Source organism: Peromyscus californicus, unplaced genomic scaffold (genome assembly GCF_007827085.1).
Source record: "Peromyscus californicus insignis strain IS unplaced genomic scaffold, ASM782708v3 Scaffold_1__1_contigs__length_55948999, whole genome shotgun sequence".
In the NCBI taxonomy this organism is placed as follows: domain Eukaryota; kingdom Metazoa; phylum Chordata; class Mammalia; order Rodentia; family Cricetidae; genus Peromyscus; species Peromyscus californicus.
In genome coordinates, this window is record NW_026294492.1 from 47,257,053 (window position 1) to 47,282,967 (window position 25,915).

The window sequence follows — 25,915 nt, forward strand, 5'->3', positions numbered from 1 at the left end:
CACTCAGGAGGCAGAAACAGGAGGATCTCTGAGTTCAAGGCCAAAGTGGTCTACAGAGCGAGTTCTAGGTCAGCCAGGGATACAGAGAAAGGCTGTCTCAAAAAACATATAACAAAAAAGAAAAAAAATTGAAACAAAAATCAAGTTTTGTTTCACACATACTTGGATGCGGTGACATCTTTTTGTTTGTTTGTTTGTTTTTAGTTTTTTCATGACAGGGTTTCTCTGTGTAACAGCTCCGGCTGTCCTGGGACTCTCTTTGTAGGCTAGGTTAGCCTGAACTCACAGAGATCCACCTGCCTCTGCCTCCCAAGTGCAGGGATTAAAGGCATGTGCCACCACGGCCTGGTTGTATCAGCATCTTTTGATCCTTATTGCATTGGTTCTTGTCATAATGTTGATACTATGATGATCAAAATAAATCTTTATTATTTAAAAAAATAAACTAGCTCTTCTATGTCATATTCCTCTAAATTGAAATGTTTGTTCCAAGAAGGTAAACAAAAGGTCATATATACAGAAAGCACAGAAATTTGGGGGTGGGTGGATGGAGATTGCCTAGAGGTTAAGAGCACTTATTGCTCTTATAAAAAAAAACCTGAGTTCGGGCTGGAGAGATGGCTCAGAGGTTAAGAGCTCTTCCAGAGGTGCTGAGTTCAATTCCCAGCAACCACGTGGTGGCTCACAACCATCTGTAACGAGATCTGGTGCCCTCTTCTAGCCTGCTGTCATATATGCTGTATACATAATAAAAAAAAAAAAAACCTGAATTCAATTCCAGTACCCACATGGTGGTTCACAACCACCTGTACCTTCACTTACAGGGTATCCAATACTCTCTTCTGACATCCCTGGGCATCAGGAACACATGTGGTACATATTGATATGCAAGCAAAACACTTAAATGCATAAAATAAAATAAATGAATCTTAAGAGAAAAAAAGACAAAAGAATTTAAATAAAGTATAGAAACTTGGAAGACTGTTGAGCCGCCTCACCAGCAGTATAAAAGAGAGTAAGCAGCCGCTAGGGTAGAGCCTCTGTCCAGCCAAACTGCTGGAAGAGATCTTGGCACTGGGGCTGCATGGAAGCTGAGTAGAAGAGATCAAGGGAAAAAAAAAAAAAAAGAAGAGATCAAGGGTGGGGCTGGAGAGATGGCTCAGAGGTTAAGAGCACCGACTATTCTTCCAGAGGTCCTGAGTTCAATTCCCAGCACCCACATGGTGGCTCACAACCATCTGTAATGAGATCTGGCACCCTCTTCTGTGTACGTAAGAAATAAATAAATCGCCGGGCGGTGGTGGCGAACGCCTTTAATCCCAGCACTTGGGAGGCAGAGCCAGGTGGATCTCTGTGAGTTCGAGGCCAGCCTGGGCTACCAAGTGAGTCCCAGGAAAGGCGCAAAGCTACACAGAGAAACCCTGTCTTGAAAACCAAAATAAATAAATAATTAAATAAATAGATAAATAAATAAATCTTAAAAAAAAGAAAGAAAGAAAGAAAGAAAGAGATCAAGGGTGGCAGGGCCAGGAGTCTTCACCTACGCTGGGATGGGCTTTCTGCTGATGCAGCTGCTTTGGAGCTGTTTCTGCTCTTTGTAAAACCCCTCCATAATCCTGTTAGTAGCCCCAAAATAAACATGCATTTGTTCACCAACTGGACTCTGGATCAACAATACTTTGGACTATTCTGGGCTCTTTTCTGGGGTGAGTAGATGTGCATTGTGTTGAGTCTCCCCAGGAAAATTCTGTCATACAACAACTCTAAGCCCAGGTTAGGGGTGGTCCTGTGAGGCCCCACTACCCCTACAATCCAAGACAGCAATAGATTTAACACATGGACTCTGTACTTTCAACTTCACACCTCCATCATCTCAGGTTCCCACCTTCTCTTTCCTTCTGTTTACCCATATTTAGCTCTGTTTCCTCCTCCCTAAGAGAGAACAGCCCTCTTCAGCTAACCTCTAGAGGTGCTTGCGGATCTACCACTAGGGGCCTACTCCTTACGGCAACACTTCTTTCACATACAGGCATGCCCTACCCCTATCACAAATTTGCATTTTAAAACAATATTTGGAAAAACTCCAAGGACAGTGACAATTACAATAGAGGCCAATCCTTGAATCTGTGACATCCTAGACAACGAAGGGAAAGCAGCCAGGGACTGCTCTTGGTTAGTGTTGTACAGAATATCACCTTTGTGACAGAGTCTAGCCTATGTTCTTGACCTGATTTGCTACACGTAGAGCATCAGGGCCAGGAAAAGGGGACTGTTTACAAAAGAACAGCTTGTTTACCTAAGTAAACACCCACCACCTGCCAGAACACCAAGACACATTGACCATATCAATAAGTAACAACACCTGAAAATATAACAAATCATAACAGAAACGCCAGACACAGGAGCTTTTGATCCACAACAGATGGAACCCTTCCTGAGACTGTAAAAGACGAAAGTGTGGCAGGCATGAGTCATGACAGGGTCAGTTGTCAAAAGCCAGGAAACTTCTCACCAACCTGCTAACATGTCCCCCACCCCAACCTTGCTCCAGCAGTTTCTTCATGGCCAAACACTCAGCCCACTTCAGACTCACCATCCGACAGCCTGCCCTCCCAGGGCAGATGCATTCGGCATCTCTGCACCTGCACTGCTGGCACTTCTGACCTGGTCCCTACAGACTTCCCCTTAGGCCTGTGACGTCAGGCCAGGCTGTGATCTCTGCAGCCTCTTCAACCATTTCCTAGCCATTCTGTAACCTGAGCTGTCTATCATTATGTGATCTGCTGGGTAGTGTCAATGATCAAACTGGGATAAAGGGAGTGGTAGTGCACATCTTTCATCCTGGTTCTTAGGAGGCAGAACTAGGCAGCTCTGGGAGTTCATTCACAGCCTCCTCTATCTATATAGGTGCAGGACAGCCAGTGCCAAATAGTGAAATACTGTCTTCAAACAAACAAATCACAACAATTAATTTGGGATAAAAAGCCAAACATGGTGGTACATAAATTTTAGTACCAACACTCAGATCTATGGGAGTTCCAAGTCAGTGTGGTCAACATAGTAGAGTTCCAAGCCAGGCAGGACTACATAATAAGGCTGTCTCAAAACACAAACAAATAAGTTAAAAGATTGGAGGGTTTTGTTTTGTTTAGTTTGTTTGTTTGTTTGTTTAAGTCTGATTGTCACTGTCCAGATAAAAAGGAAAGTCAGGCTTACTTGGCAAATTACCACCAACGAAACTGACAATTCTGGTGACTATGAGTAGTTAATAAATTCTGACACTGTAACCTACCTGGCAGAAGTGAAGATATTTTCTAAAGACTGAAACAATGGACCCCAAAGAAATGGGAATTTCCTTAAGAATCACATGCTGAAAGAAGAAAAAGGTGCCAACCAGGGGAGGAAGCTTTTCTCTCAGAAAGGGATTTCACATCCTCTAACACCTTGTCAGACCCCCTGTTGGGAAGAGGCTGAATCCAACAATGAAGGTCATTGGAGGGCGGGACCACACCTTGACCAGCACTGCTGGCATTTGCATGTCCTTGGTCCTCTTTAAACTTTCTCACTTCAGGACCCTGAAGGGGCCTCCCTGCATCTAGAGCTCTGTCCCTCTTTCCAATGTGCATCCAGTCTGTCTGGTCCCAGGAAATCCATTTTCCCAAAGTCTGGCAGTTATACAAAAGCCAACATTCCCTCAGGAACTTGAGAAAATAGTTCTTACATGCTAAAACATGAAATTCTCATTATCTCTGGCAACAGGGACCTATGGCTTTCCCAATTTTATATATATATGCTTTTGATGACTATTAGGATATCGAGGTCTATGCTAGCCTCTAAGCTCCTTCAGTCCCTACTTACAAGATATACACTTCAAACCCTAGCTCAGGGGCTACCCTCCTCCTGGATACCTCTTACTTTAAAACCCTGGAACATTATCTCCTTTAGGCTCTCTCTGCTTTCCTGAGAGACAGCCTGGGCAGTTTGTAATGAACGTTTCCCTCTTTCACCCAGAGCGGCAATTCTGGCTTCTTTACTGCGACCATTTCATCCACATACACTGACGCGTCTTTTTCTGCTTTTCACTAATAACTTGGCTCTTTTTAATGGCTTATTGAGAACAGGTGGCTGGATGTGACTCGGGGCACAGGTTGGTAACGCCAAGTTCACATAAACCTGTCTGTTGTTTACGTGACCGGCTTAAGGCTCGCGGGGTCACTGTTAAGATAAACGATGTTATAGTTTGGCAGAGAAGAAATTCATTGGGTGAGTTATAGAATCAGGGCACATGCGGCCGTATTGAAGTCCTGAAGGGAGAATCAAACTTCAGTTCTGGAGGGAATGAGGGGAGTTAATTGCTCAACAAGGTTTGGAGTGAGGGCGGTAAGATTCCCTGTGACGTAACCTAGCCTAAGCTCTGGCAGTGTGAAAAGGGAATGCGGAAGGAACTGATGAAGACTAGAGCCATGACTACGCCATCCTGTATCCAGACATTAGGGAACGGAAGGAAAATAAGAGTCCATAGAGACTTGGTTTCCCCCACCTTAACGGCAACTGCTCTTAGTGATGGGTAAAAGCCTTGGGTCAGGAGAAATTGAGTCAAGCCTGCTGGGCAATGCCTCTAGCCATGAACAATTGCGCAGCCCCAGCTTGACCATTCCGCTTCACCTGTGGAAATAATATACCCAGAATCGAAAACAGCCCTTCCTGCTTCCAGTCAAACCACAAAAAAATAGCCAAAACGTCTGGACCAACACACACACACACACACACACACACACACACACACACACACACACACAGAAACACGCGCACGCATGCGCGTGCGCGCACATACAAACATACATACACACACAAACACACACATACACGCACATATGTATGTATGTCCCCCAGCTCCATAAGTACACTCAACCTTCATAAGGGAAAGGTTGGGATCCCCGGTGGTTTTAATAAAGTGGTCTCAGCCAGGAGAGATCGGAGATCAGATCTGTTTGTTTTGCCTTTTTTTTTTTTTAACACTGAGTCACAGGTGTTCTCGGTAGCTGCTCCCAGAGACACTGGACTGTATGGGGTGTGGCAAGATTTTAGGAAGAGAGGACAGTGACCTCAACAGTCACCACCCACGCAGATTTCACTCCCCTACACCTTCGCACATGAGTCCCACTTATTCTCAAGGTGCCTCACGACCCTCAGTCAACACCTCCCAGAATGCAGAGACTCGAGCTGGGGGCGTCCATCTGTCTAGTGACTCCGCAGGAATGGACAAGACCACCTCTCTGCCTGCAGGCCCAGCTCCACCCACTGCGATCCCCGCAGCGCGGCCCAGCGGAGCCAGACCAGATGTAGGTGTGAGGGAGGTCGCGTACCCATTTCGGCAGAATTGCAGCATCCCCTTGCCCCGCCAGCGCCCCCAATCTGGGACGGCCGGTGGCACTTACCATTTCTAGGCTCCGGTTGTCCTGCTGTCCGCCCGAGGCTCCTGAAGTCAGCGAAGGCGACCTGTCAGGCCTGGGATCTAGGATCGACTTTCAAAGAACACACACTTGCCTAATTTCCAGGGAAAGAAAGAAATGGAACTGATGGTGACAGATTCCCTCACCTATGAAGCAAACTCCTCATTGGGCAGTACATGCATTCAAATAAGACCGTGATAGGCCAGCAAGCCTTAGGCCCGCCTCCTGGAGCACAGGGTGGGGGTTGGGGGTTGGGGAGACAGGAGAAGCAACTTTTGCTGCTCTTGGCCTCTCCAGATCCCAGAATCCTGCTGTCACCCATGCCTGAGCCCCATGAAGGGCTAGTAAGGGGTGCTGAAGAAAGCTGGAAGGTGTGAAGGCAATTGTAGACCTTGGGGTTGGGTGGAAAACGCCTTTCAGAGCTATAGTCAGCGGCTGTATCTGCCTCCCTGCTCTGGGGCTGTTGTGGTCTCCCTCAAAGACCAAGTACCTTCCAGGAATATGTCAGGGCTAGACAAGCATCTTTGTGGTAGAGCTTTTGCTGAGCATATGTGAAGGCCTGGGCCCAGCCCTCGACCCCATTACACCTGCATTAAAAATAAGACAGGAATAAAACTGAAAACAAAGTACTTGAAACAAATAGTCATTTTTAATTATGTTTACGTGTACCTGTGTGGGGGTTTGCTCGTGTGAGAGCAGTACCCCCAGAGGCTATTGGATGGAATCCTGTGTGTCATCCGTGCTGCTGTACAAAATGTCGTTCCTTGTTGTGGTGAAAACAAATGTCAGGGTTAAAATGGATGTTAGGATGTTGGGTTGAGGAGCTGGGAAGATAGCTTAGTGACTAAGAGCACCTGCTGCTCTTGGACAGGAGCAGACTGCTGTTCCCAGCACCCGCCCGTGGCAGCTCACCACTGAGTCTATCTCTAAAGCAGTAATTCTCAGCCTTCATGTTGTGGTGACCCCCAACCATAAAGTTATTTTTATCGCTACTCCATAACTGTAGCTCTGTTGTTATGAATCGTAATGTAAATATTTTTGGAGATAGAGGTTTGTCGAAGGGGTCACAAGCCACAGTTTGAGAACCACTGCTCTAAAGCATCTACTATCCTCTCTGGCCTCTGGGGGTTACCTTCACACACATATACATAAATAAATGTAAAAAAATAAAAATTTTGTTATACCTATACACAATTAGGTATGTAAAAATAATTTTCTAAATGTTGGTTGAATGTGGCAAGGTTAGGGACACTGAAGAAAGAAGTAGGAAGCCTTGCTTCTGGACATGAGGTTGCCAAGCTGACCTCAGGAGGAAAGCCAAGCTGATCTTGACGGTCTCAGACTGGCATGTGTGAAGCTCACCCCACCCGGGAGTCCTTTCACATGTCCTTGCACTGTTCTAGCTAATTTTATGTCAAGCTGACACAGACTAGAGTTATCTGAGAGGAGGGAACCAAAGTTGAGGAAATACTTCGATAAGACGGGCTACAGGCAAGCCTGTAGGGCATTTTCTCGATTAGTGATCAATGGGTCAGGGCCCACCCCATTGTGGTTAGGGGCTTGGAAAGCCAGGCTGAGCAACCAGTGGGGAGCCAGCCAGTGAGCAAATCCCCTCTATGGTCTCTGCATCAGCTCCTGCCTCCAGGATCCTGTCCTGTTTGAGTTCCTGTCCTGACTTCCTCTGATGATGCACAATAATATGAAGTGTAAGCCAGATAAGCCCTTTCCTCTCTGTTGCAGCATGGGTGTGTGGGTTCACGAGTATCCGTGGAAAGAATACTCAGAGGCACCTTAAGAATGAGTCTAGCCTTTTGCAGCTGCATGGAGATCCAGTCTCTAAGGACTGAAGCACTTTTCCCTTCATCCAGGGCATTTTTATTTTTCTCAATATTTACACTTTAACCAGTTGATTTCCATATGTTCAAAACAACCTGAAAGAAGCTCCCAAAATACAATGCCAAGTGCAAATTTCTCGATTCATCAGGTGCCACAGTTTTCAGGGTTTTCCCAAACCAAGTTTCGCATAGGTTTTGTGTCCTTGGAAAACCCTCAGACAGAATTCACGTAGGATGGTGAGAGAAACAAAGGATAACTGAGAAACAAAAGATGAATTAAGGTTAGGTGCTAGTACTCTGGAGCCAGGCCAGCTGCAGCCCAGCGGGAATTCTCCTATCACCTCTCCAATCTGCTCTTTGGTGTTGGTGTTCCATCACAGCCATACTCACCCACCTAGTCATGCACCCAATGCATCTAACTGCAACAGACTAAATCATAGTTATGAACGGCTTCAAAAAGCTTCCACCTTTCCAGGAAAGAGAACACCCCAGGCAAACCAACAGACAAGGGAGTAATCAACTTAAACTACAGGAGCATCTTGGTATCTGTGTCTCCTGATGGTTGAATGCCCATTTGTGACTAAATAAACTTGAAACTGCCGTTAAGCATTTCCACTCTCAGAAACTAATGCATTTATCCACAAATGCACTGATAAAAGGTCTGAGTCCTCAAAAGACCTGCTGCCATTGTAATATCATTATAGCCCCTTTTGTGAAGGTCACAGGAGAAAATATCCTAAAAGAAAGAACTATTCCAGTGTGACTTGGAACAAAAAAAAAAAAAAAAAGTGCTACCTACCTTGTACATATGCATCAAAACAACTACTTCTTTTTTTTTTTTTTTTTTTTTTTTTTTTTGGTTTTTCAAGACAGGGTTTCTCTGTGTAGTTTTGGTGCCTGTCCTGGATCTCGCTCTGTAGCCCAGGTTGGCCTCGAACTCACAAAGATCTGCCTGGCTCTGCTTCCCGAGTGCTGGGATTAAAGGCGTGCGCCACCACCGCCCGGCGCATCAAAACTTCTTAAAGATCCACAGTACTGGAGAGATGGCTAAGTGGGTCCTCACATGTACCTGGTGGCTCGCCATCTGTGACTCCAGTTCAAAGGTTTCTAACACCATACCGTATGCATGTGGTGCATAAATACATTCATGCACACACACACATACTAATATATATATATACACACACACATTTATATTGATTCTATATCTATATGGAATCCACAAAGCAGAACCATGCTGCTCCCTGCCCTGGAGTGTTTGCTTTACTTACTTTCGCTACAGGAACTTCTATGCAAACTGTCCGGGGACTGACAGATAGATACTCCTGAAACATCTTGATGAAATAGTTGATTAAGTTCATGCAAAATTGCTTGAGACAACATCTCATTATAGCTGATGCCAATGTGGTGCTCTGTAGCCAGGCTGACCTTGATTAACCTCATGGTGATCCTCTGACCTCAGCCTCCCCCCTGGGATGATAGGCATAAGTTACCATACCTGGTTAATAATGGGATCTTTTTTTGTTCTGCCTTTTGTTTCTTCAGACATAGTTTCTTTGTGTAAGAGCCCTGGCTGTCCTGGAACTCATTCTGCAGACCAGGCTGGCCTTGATCTAACGGATCTGCCTGCCTCTGCCTCCTCAGTGCTAGGGTTAAAAGCCTGTACAACCACTCACAACTATGGTGGGATCTTTTAAGGCTGCATTGAACTTTGCTAACAATTCTTCCGACTATTCCCTTAGAAGCTGAAACCAACAGTTCCTTACTTGAAATGAGTAATACCTACCCTGTAGTTTTTTTTAAAAAAGGGGTTGGGGGTGTTGCTGGGTATACTGACTGGCACATGCCTTTAATCCCAGCATTGAGGCTAGCTAGGAGTATATATTGAGGAGCTATTTCACAATATAGAAAGTAAGCAAGAAAGGAAAAAGTTTTCTTGAGGCCTATTTGTTAACCTGAATTCTGTCACAAGGACCCACATACTTACACACATAGGGATTCACACCACTGTGATCTACTTTGTTTTTGAAATCGATTCCAAAACATGAAGGCATTCCCACACTTTGTACATATGAAAGTTGCTGGGTTTTTCCCCTAGTGTGAATTCATTTGTGCATTTGAAGGTAACTAAGAAGGGAGAAGGGGAGACACATAAAGCTGAGGCTGGGAGGACCCAGAGCAGTAGGGTCCAAAAAGAGAAAGGTATTGCAGGCCCCCTCCCCATTTTTGGCATACAAACCATACATAGCACTTTAAATCATATACACAATTTTGCATAATTACACACACATACATGTATATACATTTTTCAAGACAGGATTTCTCTGTGTAGCCCAGGCTGTCCTGAAACTCACTTTGTAAATCAGGTTGGTCTTGAACTCACACTGATCCACACGCCTCTGCCTCCTGAGTGCTGGGACTAAAGGCATGTGCCACTACACCTGGCTTTGTTGCTTATATCAAAAAAATGAACTGTTTCATGGCATGTGATAGATGGGATAGGACTCAACACATGTGACCTGTAAGAAGAGACCACACCAGTTTGTCTTGGGGGACTTCATTTCACCCCACAGCACTGCAGTTTCCTCACCCCTCAGGATGCAAGGCTGCTCCCAAGGGCAGAGTTATTTGAACTGAGATGCCTGTACTTGACCTGGGAATGGGGGCTCCAACAGCACCTCCACCCATGAGCACAGTTACGGACAGTTTAGTCACTCAGTGCTTCCAACACACACACACACACACACACACACACACACACACACACACACACAAATAAAAATAATGATAAAAATGTATACCAAGGCCTGTGAAGTTAAATGATTAATAATGGGCAAAAAATATTTTAAACAGTCAATTATTAAAGTATTGTGTACCTGGAGATGCAAATATAAAATAGTACCTGCAGGGGTTCTGTGGTGAAAACCACAGCACACAGATGAAAGAGGGCCAAGATCTTAACAAATGAATCAACATACTATGTTCACTAAAGTGAACTCTTAGTCCTGCTTCAAGAGGGCATACCACCTACTCAGCAATATAAAGTCTTGACATACATCATGAATGAATCTCAAATACAATACACCGAGGAAAAGACCTAGACTCTAAGCTTGTGTCCTATAGAAACCACCTTATATAATTAGGCAAAAGTGTAACTTAGGAGCTAGAGAGATTGCTGAAGTTAAGGGTATACCAGTCTTACAGAGGACTGGACTTCAGTTCCCAGCAGCCTATGTTGGGAAACTCATAACTGCATGTAACTCCAACTCCAAGGTATCCAGCACTTGTGGCCTCTACAGGTACCTTCAGACACATACCCACAAACAGACACATAATTTTAAAACATGATAAAATCTAAAGTGTCCTCCTATATAGTCCTTGATAACCATGAACTCACTCTGTATCAAGGATTGGCCTTGAATTTGAAATCCTCCTGCCTCTTCCCTCAGATTGCCAAGATTATAGCCATGAACCATCACTCCCAGATACATTTGAAAATTTCAATTACCAAGACGCTATGTCTAATTGACAGCCACTTGCTAGGGACAAATTAGTTTTCCCCAACAGAGCTGCACCGGGTAGACAAACCATGTAGACCAATGCCCTGAAATAGATGGCCAAACAGAATGAACTCAATGATCATTCTGGAGATTTGTCTTGTATTGCTTAGGATAATTTTTATCTTACTGGTCTTTTGCATCTATTATATGGTTTCAAATTTTAGGTTTTGATGCATATTGCTTGAGTCTGTGTGTGTCTGTTTGTGTATATGTTTCTTGTTACTTTTTGTTTGTTTTGCTTTATTCTCGTTTGTTTTATTCGGCTGCTTGTTTTCTACATAGAGAGAGAAGGAAGGTGAGATGATCTAGGAAGAGAAAGGGAAGGGGAAAACATGATCAGAATATAATGCATGAAAAATTTATTTTCAATAAAAAATAAAATCACTAAAAAATTTAAAAATCTAAATGTAATATTAGGGTGGAGCAAAAGGTGACTATATTTACATATTTTCGTGAGTAGACTAGACAAGGATAAAGAGAAAAGGTATTTGCTTAAAATGGAGTAATACGCAAATGAAGAGTAACTGCTTTTCTGTGTATTATTTTTAATGAGGAATATATATATATATCCCCTGTCAAAATACTACTTAAACATGTTATGATAGAAGACAGGAAGGCTGTAGTGAGCTTAGGGCCAGCCTAGGCTACATAATAAGTATCAAGGTAGCTAACAGTGGCTTCTAAGCTAGAGCCTGCTTCAAAGAGGCAGGAGGTGGTGCTGGAGAGATGGTGCAGTGGTAAGGAGCACAGGCTGGAGCTTAGAAGACCTGGGCTTAATTTCTGGCACTGCAACATAGAGACTCAAAACTATCTGTAACTCCAGTCCCGGGGGTCCAATGCCCTCTTCTGCCATCATCAGGCATCAGGCACACATGTGCAGCACAGACATAGATGCAGGCAAAATACCCACTCATGAAATAAATCTTTAAAGTTAGAAATTGAAAAAAGGAAGACACATATATACACACACACTAACACACCCAGAAAGGAAGGAAGGGAGCATAGACTCAGTGGGTGAGATTGTCTGATTAAAATCAAATATCTCTTAATGAAACTTGTTTCCCAAACTTGCTATTTCCTAATTTTTGAGTTGAACCAAGAAATGGTCCCACATACTTTCCAATGTCAGGAGTTCTTTCAATACATTCTTTAAAGTGCTACCAAAGTGAAAATGGAGACGCCACAAATTAGGCTACCCTTGGTGAGTTCTTTCATGTTTATAAAAGAACTTGGGATAACAAAGATTTCTAAGATTCCTTATAAATGAAGGGTTTATCTCCAAAATGACTATAATGTCTTTTGCATTGTGTGCATAAGGTTTCTCTCCAGTGTGAGCTATTTCATATCTTCTCCACAATGACAAGAATACAAAAGACTTTATCATGTTACTTGCAGCTTTTCTCCAAAAGGCTTTTGTCCTGTGTCTGCTTCCATGTATTTGAAGGGATCTTCTAGTACTAAAACTATATTGATTCAGAAGAATAACTTCTCTCTATTAAGACTTCTTTGACATTTCCCCACATTACTCGCATAAGCTGTTTCAATCTTTTGTGGTTTGTTTTCTGTGAGACTTAACAAAGAGGAGGCATTTTCATGTTACTTACAAACACCCTTATTAGTTCTACTATGAATTAGTTTCAAGTGAGATATCTTCAAATAGCCTCTCCCAAATGTCTTACATTCATAGGGTCTGTTGCTGCTATGGATTCCTTCACATACTTGAGCCTCAAATAAATGACTATAGGCTTTCCCACATTGCTTACATTCATAGGATTTTGCTACAGTAAGGATTATTTTCTGTTTTCAAAGAGAATTGTCAGAGCTGAAAGTTTTCCCACATTGCAAACACACATAGGGTTTCTCTCCATAGTGATTCCTTTCATGGCTCCAAAATGGAGGAAGAACAAGTAAAAGCCTTCACATACTGCTCACACTTGTAGGTTTTTCTCTCCAGTATGCATTCTATTCTGGAATTGAAAGGAACTGTAATCATTGAAAGTTTCCCCACATGGCTTCCATACATAGGTTCTCTATGAAGTGTGAATTTTTTCATGTCTTTTATGGTTACCAAAATGAGCAAAAGTTTTCCCACAGTGTTTGCACACATAGGGCTTCTCACCAGTGTGAATTCTTTCATGTGTTTTTAGAGTACCAGAACAAGTGAAGTTTTTGCCACATTGCTTACAAATGTAGGGATTCACACCACTGTGCGTTACTTTATGTTTTTGAAATTGATTCCAGAATGAGAAGGCATTCCCACACTGCTTACATACATAACGTTTTTCCCCAGTATGATTTTGTTCATGTATATGAAGGTAACGAGAAGCAGTGAAGGCTTTCCCACATTGCTTACATACGTAGGGTTTCTCTCCAGTGTGAATCCTTCTATGAATTTGAAAGTAAACAGAATGAAGAAAAGTTTTCCCACACTGTTCACACTCATAGGGTTTCTCACCACTGTGAATTCTTGCATGTCTTCGAAGGCAAGCAGAACGAGAAAACGTTTTCCCACAATGATTGCACAGAAAAGCCTTCTCACAATTCGGATTCATCTTATGTCTTGAAAGGTTACCTAACCGAGCAAAGCCTTTCCCACACAGTTCACACACATAGGGCTTCTTAGCACTGTGACTCTTTTCGTGACTTCGTAAAAGACTGGGATGGGTGAAGTCTTTCCCACATTGCTTGCAAATGTAAGATTTTTTTGCATGGTCATGTTCTTCATTCCTTTGACCAGATTGGTGACCAAAAAGGTCTTCTTTGCAGTCCTTATTTTTAGGTTTCTTTCTAGTGTGAGCACTTTTATGCATCTGAAGGGTCAGAGGAGAACTGGAGCTGCCCCCAAACTCCTTATGTTTATACAACTTCTGTCCATATTCCTGGTCTTTATGAGGTTTGGGTCCTGCTTGATGGTTCAGGGGTGCACTTAGAGATGAATGGCCAATGCTTCCTTCTCCACACACATGTTTATCACATGTGGTAAGTCCTGGACAAGATTTCAGGTTCATAGAATGCTTTGGAATACAGCTGAAGATTTTTGCATACTGACGACTTTCTTTATACTCACAGAATTTCTCTACCAATTGGCTGTTGCAAAACAAGTGAACAGTACATGATTAATACTTTGTCTATTAATGACTGAACAAAAGAAATGTTGGTTTCATGCTGGGAAAAGTTTGTAACATGTTTGGACTGCATGCTCTCCAAGATGATTAAGGAGAGTTACAATAGAAACAATGATATTCATATATGGTGGGGCATGTCTCTTTGAGAACATTAAATATTCACAAGCATTTCAACCCAAATTTAAATTCAAATCTTATGCACATTTTGGATGTTTGGATGTCCAATGGCATCAATCAAAATCATGATTTTGTTTTTTTCAAAACAGGATCTCACTGTGTAGCCCTGACTTCCCTGGAACTAACTCTGTAGACAAGACTTGCCTCAAACTCATAGAGATCCACCTGTTTCTGCCTTGAGAGTGCTGGGATTAAGGGCATGCACCACCACTACCCAGACAGTCATCTATTTTTAAATGCATGTATATCCATGACATAAAGTGACAGTACAAATTAGCAAATTCTATCTTCTTTTCATTCCCAACTTGTCTCCATGGCTTGTAGATAAATCAACTGCATTAAGTTTCAAAAATGTGTCCATTTACTGTGTTTGTAGGTGTGCGTGTGTGCTACGGTACATGAGAGGAGCTTAGGATAGCTTTCAGGAGTGCTGTTTCCTTCCATGTCAGTGAAGCAAGGTATCTCTTAGAAGTACAGGGATTATAGATATGTGTTGTTTTATGTGGGTTCTAGGAATTGAATTCAGGCCATTATGATTGTATTGCCAGCCCTTAATAACAACTAGGCAATCTTTTGGTCCCCCCTGTATAACATTTGAAATGATGAGGTGTGCTCTGGTTAGTTTTCTGTCAACTTGACACAATGTAGAATCATCTTGGAAGAGAAATCTCAGCTAAGAAAATGTCTCCATTAGATCATATTTAGGCAAATCTGTGGGGGCATTTTTGTGATCAATCATCAGTGTGGGAGAGATTAGCCATCTGGGGGTTGTATTGCCCCCAGGCACCAGGTGGTGCTGATTATATAAGAAAATATATAATTTTCTTATTTTTTGTCTGAGCAATCCCTGGAAAGTAAAGTAAGTAGTTTCCTCCATGGGTCTCTGTCTCAGTCCCTGTCTCTGGGCCCCTGCCCTGCCTTGAGTTCCTGCTTTGGCTTCCCTTAATTGTGGACTATGATCAGGCTATGTAAGCTGAATAAACCCTTTGCTCTGTCTACATAGGAGAAGGTGGAGCCTCAGTTACAGTGGACACCACAGCATGTTGGCAATACCAGTAGGATGGAAGCACCCAGAACAGTAGCCAGTGTGGTACGGTACTGGCCTGACAGTAGAAGATAATCTGTGTGCTGCTGGTGGCGGAGCTGGGGAAGTGGATCCGAGACTTGGGAGCCCAGGAGATGGTGTGTCAGTTTCAGAGATGGGACACTGAATTACTGATACTGAAGGAGGTAGGTTTTGCTTCGCTTTGATTGTGACTATGTACTGCTGCTTGCCTTTTAGAGTAAGAAATGATGTAACTTTTTTTTTTAGCATTGCAGGGGCCCACATGTCGGAGATTTCAACATTTTAAAGACACATTTGGTTTTGAAGGAGAACTTACACTTATAAATGCTGAAATTTTGTAAGACACTTTCTTATGTTTTAAATTATATTTAGATATCAACATGACATCTTGGGGACAAAGAAATAGGAAAGATTATGGTTTAATAGTGATATGTTTGTGTGTCAAGTTGACAAGGGGTCAATTGTTCTGGTTAGTATTTTGTAAGCTTAATGAAATGTAGAATAATATGAGTGAACTTCAATTGAGAAAATGCCCCCTACCAGATTGGCTTATAGGGAAGCCTATGAAGATTTTCTTAATGGATCTGGAAGCATCCAGCCTACAGAGCCATTCTGAGGTTGGTGGTCATGTGATATATAAGAAAGCAAACTGAGCAAGCCAAGGGGAGCAAGACAGTAAACAGAATACCTCTATAACCTCTGCCTTCCATTCATACCTATAGGCCCCTGTTGGAGTTCATATCCTGACTTCTCTTGATCATGGACTGCTAACTACAAGGTGTAATTAATCCTTTCCTCTCCGTGTTGCTTTGGCTTATGGTCATCAGCACAGCAATACAAAGCCAAACAAAGACATTCTGTATGGCTTAAAGTTTGTATATATGAACTATGAAAACACATGACATTCTAGTTGTTTTCAACATTACAATATTCAGCATCTTCTAGTGTTGATGTTTACGACACAAGTTTTGGAAGAAATTTTCTTGAGATGAAATTGGTCTGACCATGGATATCAAATGCATCTTTTACTTCTTAGTAAAGTGTTCTATTGTATCACCACTTGGGAATATCATTATCTTTTAGGAAACAAATTACCTTAGTTTTCTCCAGAGATTTTCGTACTCATTTAAAACCTTCTGTTTGCCTGACTTCTTTCCTAAAATGCAGACCCAGAGAAATTACCAATTATTAATTATAGAGAAAATATCGAATGCCAGTTAGATTAAGGCTTAAGTGATCATATCTGATATATGTACCCCCATTTTCGTTCCCATATTCCAATTCATACATCAACACTGATAAGCTAGAAACACTGTCCTGTTGATGCGTTAGAAAAGGCAATGCTCATGTGTACCTATAGCAGCCAGGTTCCTCAAGGTTTCCTGCATCACATCTTTGTACAGCTTCTTCTGGGATGGATCCAGCAGAGCCCACTCCTCCTTGGTGAACTTCACAACCACATCTTCAAAGCTCACTGACTCCTAAAAGCACACACATATATTTCCCGCAAAGTGAACCTCATGGTACTGGAGATGTACACAGAATTAATGAGAAGTTGACATGACACTATGTTCCACAAGTTGTCTTCATCATTGTAGGGAAAAGGGACTGGCTAAAGAAACCCACCCTGACCCTGGAGCCCAGAGCTAGGGAAAGATGGCTCAGATTAGGGCAGAAAGAAACACAATTTGGCTCAGGAAGATCAGAGCCATCTCTGCCCCTGGCCAACTGACTTGTGAAACCAACCAATCACAGAGCAGGATAGTAGAACCCTGGGCCCGGGGTTCACTCCACCCCCAAGACTTCCTGTGTAAACCACCCTGCATAGTCAGTTAGAAAAAAAGGTTTTTCTCTCCACCCTGGTAGAGGCAGCCACTCTCCTGGACTACTCCTTCCCAAATAAATCTCTTCCTCAATGGCATAGAGAAGATCCTTGCCGAGATGTCCCCCAGTGGACAAAACAAGAGAGAGAGCTGAAAGAGCAGGGCAAGGAGGAGCCGAACAGAAGATCTTTGCTCAGATGTCCCTCAATGGACAGAGAGAACTATAAACAACACTTTTTTCTGGAGCTGGAGGAGATTGCTACTTTTCTGCAGGGGTTTCCCCTTTCGCAGAGTGAAGCAAAAGAAGCAATATCTTAGGCCGGAGAAGCAGAGCTCTGCTAGGAAGTCCCCTTAAGTGGGGGCTGAGCAAAGCTCAGCTATAGAGGCTCTCCAGGAGAGGAACAGGATTGTTATATCCTGCAGAGAGACCATCCCCCATCACACCAGGTATACCTTGACTTTCCCAAAAAGTCAGGATGCCCTTCCCTGCTGAAGCAGTTCCAGGCCTGACTCTCCCGAGAAGTCAGAAAAATTTCCTTTCAAGGGTTGGGCTGTTTCTCTGCAGTCCCAGCTGTCAGCGCTGTGCTAAACAGCTCTAGGTGTTCGTGACACCTTCAGGGCAGAGCAGCTTGAGGTGTCTGGGATACCTCGCCCTCCAGGGTTGAACTGTCTCCTTGCAGTTTCAGCCATCACAGCTGTGCTACATAGCTCAAGGTGTTGCCTGACTCCCCAGGTAGTCAGGACACCAAACCCACAGAGTTGCAAAACTCATGTTCTGCAACCAATTTACCTACATTTTTGGTGCTGAAACCTGGGGACCAAACCCAGAGGTTTTTTTTTTGTTTGTTTGTTTGTTTTTTGTTTTTTTTGTTTTTTTTTTTTTGTTGTTGTTGTTTTTCGAGACAGGGTTTCTCTGTGTAGCTTTGTGCCTTTCCTGGAACTCACTTGGTAGCCCAGGCTGGCCTCGAACTCACAGAGATCCACCTAGCTCTGCCTCCCGAGTGCTGGGATTAAAGGCGTGCGCCACCACCGCCCGGCTAAACCCAGAGTTTTTACAATCAGTTTACTAACATTTTTGGTGCCAAAACCCAGGACACCAAACTCACAGAGTTGCAAAACATGCAGTTTACCTACAGTCATCACACTCTACTGCTCATATAGGCTAAGATTCCTCCAAACACAATCTGGTGCTTTCTGGGAAGGAAACATGAAGATAGCATGAGCTCTTGTGCACACCACTGTGCTAGTTTCTCTTTCTGCACTGCATCTTTCTAACAACTTTCATCACAAATTCTGATGGTCTAATACCCTCCAGGGAGTCAATATCAGCAGTCCTTAGAACGTGTGTGCTTAGAAATGCTGGACAAAATAGTCTCCTGGCATCTGGGAACTGAGATCTCCAATGATTCCTTCCCCTCATAGCTGTAAAGAACAAGGTAGATTTCTCAGATAGTTGATGACAACTATACCCCAAGTTAAAAATATCATTACCTGTTTCCCCTAAGAATCTTAGCAATAGTTTCACATGGTCATCAGAGGGATGCTATCTGGTTAGAAACCAACATATTCTCTACATGATGATTCTGTATCATCTGGTTTGGCAGACAGTATTTCTACACCTTTCTAAAACCATGATTTAGTGTATATTGTGTGGAGAGTGTGAGCATGCCACAGTGCTCTAGTGAAAATCAGTTTGTGGGAGTTGGTCCTTTCTTTCTAACTTAGCAAGGGTTCTAGAGATTGACTTCAGACCATGAGGGTTGCATAGCAAGTGCCTTTACCTGCTGAGCCATCTCAGCAGGCCTCTACTTCATACTTCTTACAAATTGTTAGGAGCCTGAATATATGTTCTGTGACTGCACTACAGGCCAGTATTACAAGGTATACAGCTGGGTTCTTTGCTCCGGTCCTTAGTCAAATATTAAACAGGACTCATGACAAGTAATTCGTTTTACTTGTGTCCTATTTTGCTTTCCTTGGCTATATCATCATGACCAAATGCAACTTGGGCAGGAAAGTGTTCATATGGATTACAGGTCACAGTCAATCATTGGGGAAGCCAAAGCAGGAGACTCAAAGAAAGAACATTCAGGCAAGAACTGAGGCAGAGAGCAGAGGTGAGCACTGTACAAGCCCAGGTCCACATACCTGGCATGGCAACACCCACATTGGAGTAGGCCCTCCCACATCAATTAACAATCAAGGAAATGCCCTGAAGGCATGCACACAGGCCATTTTCATGGAACCAATTCCTCAACTGAGATTCCCTCTTCTCAAGTGTGTCATCACACTGGCCCATCACACCATTTTTATTTGAGAAAGTCACTGGATAATAAAACAATCAAAAGATGGCACATGATCTTAGACAAAGTTCTAATTCACCAACATGTCACCTCTATAATTTCTAAAACACGCTTTAAAGTAAAACACTTGACCAAAGCTATTAACTGCAACAAATGTCTATAATAAATGTCTAAAACCAGTCCCCTCCACAGGGCACTATGCTCCCTCCCAGAAGCCACAGGTTGTCAACTAAGGCAACAACAGATTTCATTCTGACTGGACTTAAGCCCCATTCCACATGAGGAAAAACATGTCTGTTCCTGTAAATCTGACTGAAAGCTGGAAAGGTCACAGGCCTGAGGAGTAAATCTATTTTATTGTATGGTAACACTTTCAAAATGCCTATCTCTATGGTCACAAGTGCCACACTTATCCTCATGGGAGATGTTTCTGTGTGCAGTGAACATTGCTTAATGCAGGAACCTGCAACTTGTCAATGTGAAGTGAAGAACCATGTATGGAGTGCTGGGGCATGAGTGGGATATCTACACCACGCCTCTATCCCCCACTCTATTCCCCCAGGCTCAGGGAACATTGAGGAAGAGGGGGCAGAAGGACTGCGAAAGCCAGAGATTGGAGTAAAACTGTCTAGTGGACACTACAGGACTACAGTATAAAATAACAGCACTTCTGTTTGTCTGCACAAGATCAAGGCAGTCAACATTCCATCATGGATGGGGGAGGGGCTAGAATAACCGACCCCCACACCATTAACTGAGGAGCTACTCACTGTTAATGGCTACTAGGAAAGGAAGAGTCAGTTTGCTTTAAAAGTTTGGCTGTTCATAAATCAGCTATACTCTAGTGCATGGCCTTACAAGCATGCATATAAAAGGAGCAAGATACAGTAGACCAAATAAATAAATAAAATGTTTAGTGAGATACGGGGGGGGGGGGGGGGGGGGGGGGGGGGGGGTTGGGGAGAGATGGAGAAGTTAGGAAAAAGCATGAGGTTTGTGTGAATATGCTCAAACATATTTTCTACATGTATGAGATTCTAAAAGCAAAGTAAAAAAAAATAGTACCTTTAAAAATAATTAAGCTAGACAGTGGCACATTAGTCTCAGCACTCAGGAGGCAGAGGGATCTCTGTGAGTTCAAGGCCAGCCTGGTCTACAAAGTGAGTTTCAGGACAGTGAGAGCAGTTACACAGAGAAACCTTGTCTCCAAAAACAAAAACAAAATAATAATAATAAAATAAATGAATAAAATCAGAACCAAGTGGTTGCTGCATACTTTTAGAGATCAGGGTGGCATCCGTGTCCTTGCATCTTACTTTTTTACATTGCTCCTATTAAAACACGTGCCCTCAACCACATGCATTTCAGATTAGGACTCATTAAGACTATAAAGAAAAATCAGGGCTGGAGAGATGGCTCAGTGGTTAAGAGCACTGTCTGTTCTTCCAGAGGTCCTGAGTTCAATTCCCAGGAACCACATGGTGGCTCACAGCCATCTGTAATGAGATCTGGTGCCCTCTTCTGGCCTGTAGTCATAAATGCTGTATACATAATAAATAAATCTTTAAAAAAAAAAAAAAGAAAAAGAGAAATCAATTAACACTCTAGCCTAAAAACTGACAAATCATACTCTAAATAAAAGCCATAAAAGCTTTGAGAATTATCTTTATGGCACCTATTAAATAAATATTGTCTATGTGTGCACATACCTTTATATTGTAAACATAGTACCACATTTGCTTGTAAGATGAGTGGGTCCCAACTGGAGAGGATGCTCAACAGTATTTGCTGTTCTTGTAGGGGACCTCAGTTCGAATCTCACCATCTACATTGTGTGACTATCTACTGCCTGTAACTCAGTACCTCCAGGAACTCCAACACCTCTGGCCTTGCATACATATTAAAAGACTAAAAAATATAATTCAAAATAGCTAGACAGAGAATAGTGAGTCCTCACATAAATTAAAACTCTAAAATTAGCCCAAAGTCCTTCTACTTTACAATGTACTTAAAATTTTGAAACAAAAAGGTTCTGATTCCTGGCAGCCCTTATAAATTAAGCTTGGCCACCAGTCCTTATGATAGGCTAACTGGAGAAACAGCATCAACAAGGGCATAAGGTGTTCTTCTCTTTTTTTAAAGACTTCAGTTTTATTTCTAATGTGTTGTGCATCTGTGTGTGGTGTGTACACACGTGCACTCAAATGCAGTGTTCTCAGAGGCCAGAAAAGACTGTCCAATCTCCCTGGACCCAGACTTTAAGCAATTGTGAGCCGCCAGATATGTGTGCTACAAAAAGAGCATGGGACCTCTGAAAGAGTAGTATGAGCTCTAAAACTCTCAGTTGTCTCTCCAGGGTTAGAAAACATGAATTTTTAAATTCAAAGTGCCCATCTTGGGAGAACCTAAAAACGGGGTCTGATGTCCTCAGGTTCATGTTGTGGACTGGTGTGATCTTCACATTATAATAAAATTCAAACATAAGTCAAGAAGTACACACGCGCCGGGCAGTGGTGGCGCACGCCTTTAATCCCAGCACTCGGGAGGCAGAGCCAGGCGGATCTCTGTGAGTTCGAGGCCAGCCTGGGCTACCAAGTGAGTTCCAGGAAAGGCGCAAAGCTACACAGGGAAACCCTGTCTCGAAAAACCAAAAAAAAAAAAAAAAAAAAAAAGAAGTACACACGCTTGTGTATTCTTGATGGGGTGGCATCTTTTTTGATCATTATCACATTGGTCCTTAGTGTTGATGCTGTGAGATGGTCAAAACAAATCCTTATTATTAAAAAAAATAAACTAGCTCTTGTACAGCATGTTCCTCCAAACTGAGATGTTTTTCCCTAAGCAGGTAAACAAAAAGTCACATATATCCAGAAAGAATAGGAACGTGGAAGACTGTTGAGCACCTCCACCAGCAGTATAAAAGAGAGTAAGCAGCCGCTAGGGTAGAGCCTCTGTCCAGCCAAACTGCTGGAAGAGACCTTGGCACTGGGGCTGCATGGAAGCTGAGTAGAAGAGATCAAGGGTGGGGCTGGAGAGATGGCTCAGAGGTTAAGAGCACCGACTACTCTTCCAGAGGTCCTGAGTTCAATTCCCAGCACCCACATGGTGGCTCACAACCATCTGTAATGAGATCTGGCACCCTCTTCTGTGTACATAAGAAATAAATAAATCTTAAAAAAAAAAAAAAAAAAAAAGAGATCAAGGGTGGCAGGGCCAGGAGTCTTCACCCACGCTGGGATGGACTTTCTGTTGATGCAGCTGCTTTGGAGCTGTCTCTGCTCTTTGTAAACCCCCTCCATAATCCTGTTAGTAGCCCCCAAATAAACATGCATTGGTTCACCAACTGGACTCTGGTTCAATAATACTTTGGACTATTCTGGGCTCTTTTCTGGGGTGAGTAGATGTGCATTGTGTTGAGTCTCCCCAGGAAAATTCTGTCACACAACAGCTCTAAGTACAATCTGGGGTGGTCCTGTGAGGCCCCACTACCCCTACAATCCACCACAATAGATTTAACACATGGACTCCGTGCTTTCAATTTCCCAGAAGGAAGAAACCACAACAGTAACAAGACAAAGACATTAAATTTCATGTGCTTTTGTTACCTTCCAAGTCAAAAGAAAACATGTTTTTGTTTGTTTGTTTGTTTGTTTGCTCGTAAAGCTCAAGGACAAATTTATTAGAGCTTGAAAAACTGCAGGGCAAGCAAGCTGTAAAATGTCAGTAGCTGCATGGAAGAAGAAAATGGAAGAGAGAAGAAAGAAAGGACCTGCCACCATTCTAAACCGTCAAAGAGGTCCCCCTCATGGTGGACAATCAGCTACATAGTGGAGATGAGGCTTCAGAGAACCAGGAAGCCAAAATATTAGGGGGAAAGCCCAAAGCATTAAAGAAAGCTTCCTTAACAGAGTCAGCAAGAAAAGGGGCAAACATTACACTCCTCTGAACCATTCTGAAAAGTGGGTAGTCTTAAATGTTCCATGTCTGGGGTACATGAGCTACTGCAGTGTTTCTCAATCTGTGGACCTTTTGGGGGGTCGAAGGACCCTTTCACGGGGGGGGGGGGGGGTAGCATATCAGATACCTGCATATCAGATATTTACATTACGGTTCCTAACGGTAGCAAAATCACAGTTCCGAAGTAGCATCGAAAATAATTTTATGATTGGGAGTCACCACAACATGAGGAACTGTATTAAAGGGTCACAGCGTTAGGAAGGTTGAGAACCTCTGAGCTAGAGTCAAGGAGGATTCCTTTAACAAAATTCCTAAGTGCTTTAAGAAAGAAAGGAAGAGAGAGAGAGAGAGAGAGAGAGAGAGAGAGAGAGAGAGAGAGAGAGGGAGGGAGGGAGGGAGGGAGGGAGGGAGGGAGGGAGGGAGGGAGGGAGGAAGGAAGGAAGGAAGGAAGGAAGGAAGGAAGGAAGGAAAGAAGGAAGGAAAGAAAGAAAAAACAGGACTTAAATCTCTAATGTATCAGTTAAGTTGTTTGAGACTAAGTAAGCTTCAGGAGAGTGCATGTGCTTCACATGCAGAAACAATATGTCCAGGTATCAAAAACAAACCTCCCCCTGCCCCTACAGTCCCGGTCAAACCACAAAAAAATAGCTGTAACTTCCTGGTGGCTACCTATGTGTATATACATATGCCCCAGACCCTCGGGCACTCAGGCTTTGTACTGGAAAGGTTCCTCGTTGTTCCAATAAATTGGTCTCAGTCCATCGAGATCGTGTCTGCCTCATTTTTTTACACTGAGAGTCACAGGTGCTCTGGGTAGCTGGACCCTGAGACACTGCAAGGGATGTGGCAAGACTTTAGGAAGAGAGTAGCAGTTACAGACCCAGTGTCCTAACCTTCACCATCCATGCTGGTCCCTCCCGCCACACACATCTCCTCCACACATCCTACACATAAGCCGCAGTTGGAATCCCAAGGTTCCCCACGACCCTCTCTCTGCCCACAAGGTCCAGAATGCAGAGACCACCCGGGCTGAGGGTGCCCAGCACTGAGCGCTCAGCAAGGGACAGGACCGCGGCTGTGCCTGCTGACCCAGCTCCACCCAGCGGGACCCGGGCAGCGCGGCCCAGCGGAGCCTGATGAGTCACAGACGCAGACTCGGCTGCCTTGGAAGTCCTGGTCCCATAGAGCATCCCTTCTTCTCACATCCAAGATGAGGGCGGAACGTACCATTTCCATCCACTGAGTGTCCTGGTGTCCTCCTGCCGCTCCTGCTGCCAGTGAAGGCGATTTTGATTTCTAGGCCTGGGATCTAAGATCTACTTATAAAGAACACATACATGCATGGGATCTAAGATCTATTTACAAAGAACACACACATGCCTGAGGCGAGGAAACTAACAGACCTGCAGGCAGCTTTCTGCACCTAAGAAACACACTCCTCATTGGCCAGTTCACACACTCAAATAATTTTCTGATAGGCCAGCGAGCCCTCGGCCAGCTCAGGTCCTGGAGCTCTAATGACAAGAGACAAGTTTTCCTGGGCGAAGTAGTGAGGAAATTACGCGCTCTGTGCCCTAGCTTTCTTTCTCCATCTGGGGGAAAGTGCATTTAAGCATAATTTGTCCTGGCCTCCACTTGCTAATAACAATTCTTATTTCTTCCGCCTCAGTGGGTGACAGCAAGTGTTTAGAGAATTCCAGACTCAGTTGCCATGGAAACAATTCAAAAGGCTGCATTGAACAGACTGGTCCCGCTGGATAAGGAGGGAGGGCCTCATTAAAGGAAATCCCCTGCCCCCATCACCCTACAGCCCACCAACCTGCTCAAGACTTCAGGAAACCTTCTACCCACAGAATTTACAAAAACAAGCAATCTGGTTTACCTTTCACCCTGCAATTTAGAGAGAGAGAGAGAGAGAGAGAGAGAGAGAGAGAGAGAGAGAGAGAGAGAGAGAGAGAGAGAGAGAAACAAAAAAATAAAAGAAAGAGAAAACCAGTTTGCCCAGAAAACCGGTTTCTGGGCCTGTTGAAGCCAGGACCTCCCCTTCCCTGCTCTCCACTGGAAAAAGTGATTCTCAGCCCCTGCACAGTAGGTTCAGGTTTGAAGGCCTCAGTTTCTCAGACTAATAAAAGTATGCTCTCAGCCAGGCTGCAAGCCCTTAATCCCAGCACTCAGGAGGCAGACACAGGAGGATCTCTGTGAGTTCAAGGCCAGCCTGGTTTACAGAGTGAGTTCCAGGACAGTCAGGGCTACACAGAGAAACCCTGTCTTGAAGGGGGGAAATGTCTGCTCTCTCCGTTTTACAGTCAAACTGAGCTATTTTTTCATTTTCCTTTGCTGACCTATTTCTTACTACACTGCTATTTTCTCACCTCAGAATTTGGAATGAGGCCGGTGCCCAAGGCTTTCTCAATCCCATAGTCAACTGATAACATAAAAACACTCAAATAAGCAATTACAGTTAGTCAAGTCACAGAGGAAGTGGAATTTATAGTGAAAAATTGACCCCAAATAATAGCAAAAATCCCTGTTAAGTATCAAACCTGGGACAAATGGTTAACTGAGGGGCCTGTTAACATCAAAGCAGTCGCTTTCTGCCAGCTTTTCCCAGCATCT

At 43.5% G+C, this 25,915-nt stretch overlaps 2 protein-coding genes across 4 annotated transcripts in view; both read right to left on the reverse strand.

Annotated features, from left to right (window-relative positions):
• Window positions 1-8,075, reverse strand: part of LOC128115712 (zinc finger protein 878-like) — a 33,327-nt gene extending 25,252 nt beyond the window's left edge. Inside the window, exon 1 of one of the 2 annotated variants that reach the window (XM_052746700.1) lies at window positions 5,439-8,075. In XM_052746700.1, the coding sequence (XP_052602660.1) occupies window positions 5,439-5,441 (3 nt within the window). In that variant the 5' untranslated portion in view covers window positions 5,442-8,075. Of the gene's footprint in view, window positions 1-4,540; window positions 4,950-5,438 lie in introns of those variants that run through there. The other variant, XM_052746702.1, reaches the window with a different exon arrangement.
• Window positions 8,076-9,293: 1,218 nt separating this feature from the next.
• On the reverse strand, window positions 9,294-24,943 carry LOC128115713 (zinc finger protein 124-like). 2 transcript variants are annotated; one of them, XM_052746704.1, is made up of 4 exons: window positions 24,527-24,934; window positions 16,571-16,697; window positions 16,312-16,372; window positions 9,294-13,935 (listed from the first exon to the last, which is right to left on the reverse strand). In XM_052746704.1, exons 1-4 carry the CDS (start codon window positions 24,533-24,535, stop codon window positions 12,879-12,881), a joined length of 1,254 nt encoding a protein of 417 aa, XP_052602664.1. In that variant the 5' UTR covers window positions 24,536-24,934; the 3' UTR covers window positions 9,294-12,878. The 2 variants fall into 2 exon arrangements, with proteins under 2 accessions (XP_052602664.1, XP_052602665.1); XM_052746705.1 differs by lacking the exon at window positions 9,294-13,935 and having other exon boundaries at window positions 16,308-16,372; window positions 24,527-24,943.
• Window positions 24,944-25,915: the final 972 nt, after the last annotated feature.

Bases quoted from the DNA above. Each gene is read 5' to 3' on its own strand.
- LOC128115713 (XM_052746704.1), bottom strand. The intron at 16,373-16,570 runs GTACACATGAGC...TCTGCATTTTAG, and splicing joins GAGGAACCTGGCTGCTATAG to GAAAGAAGTCAGGCAAACAG. The intron at 13,936-16,311 runs GTAATTTGTTTC...GTTTTGCAACAG, and splicing joins AATCTCTGGAGAAAACTAAG to CCAATTGGTAGAGAAATTCT.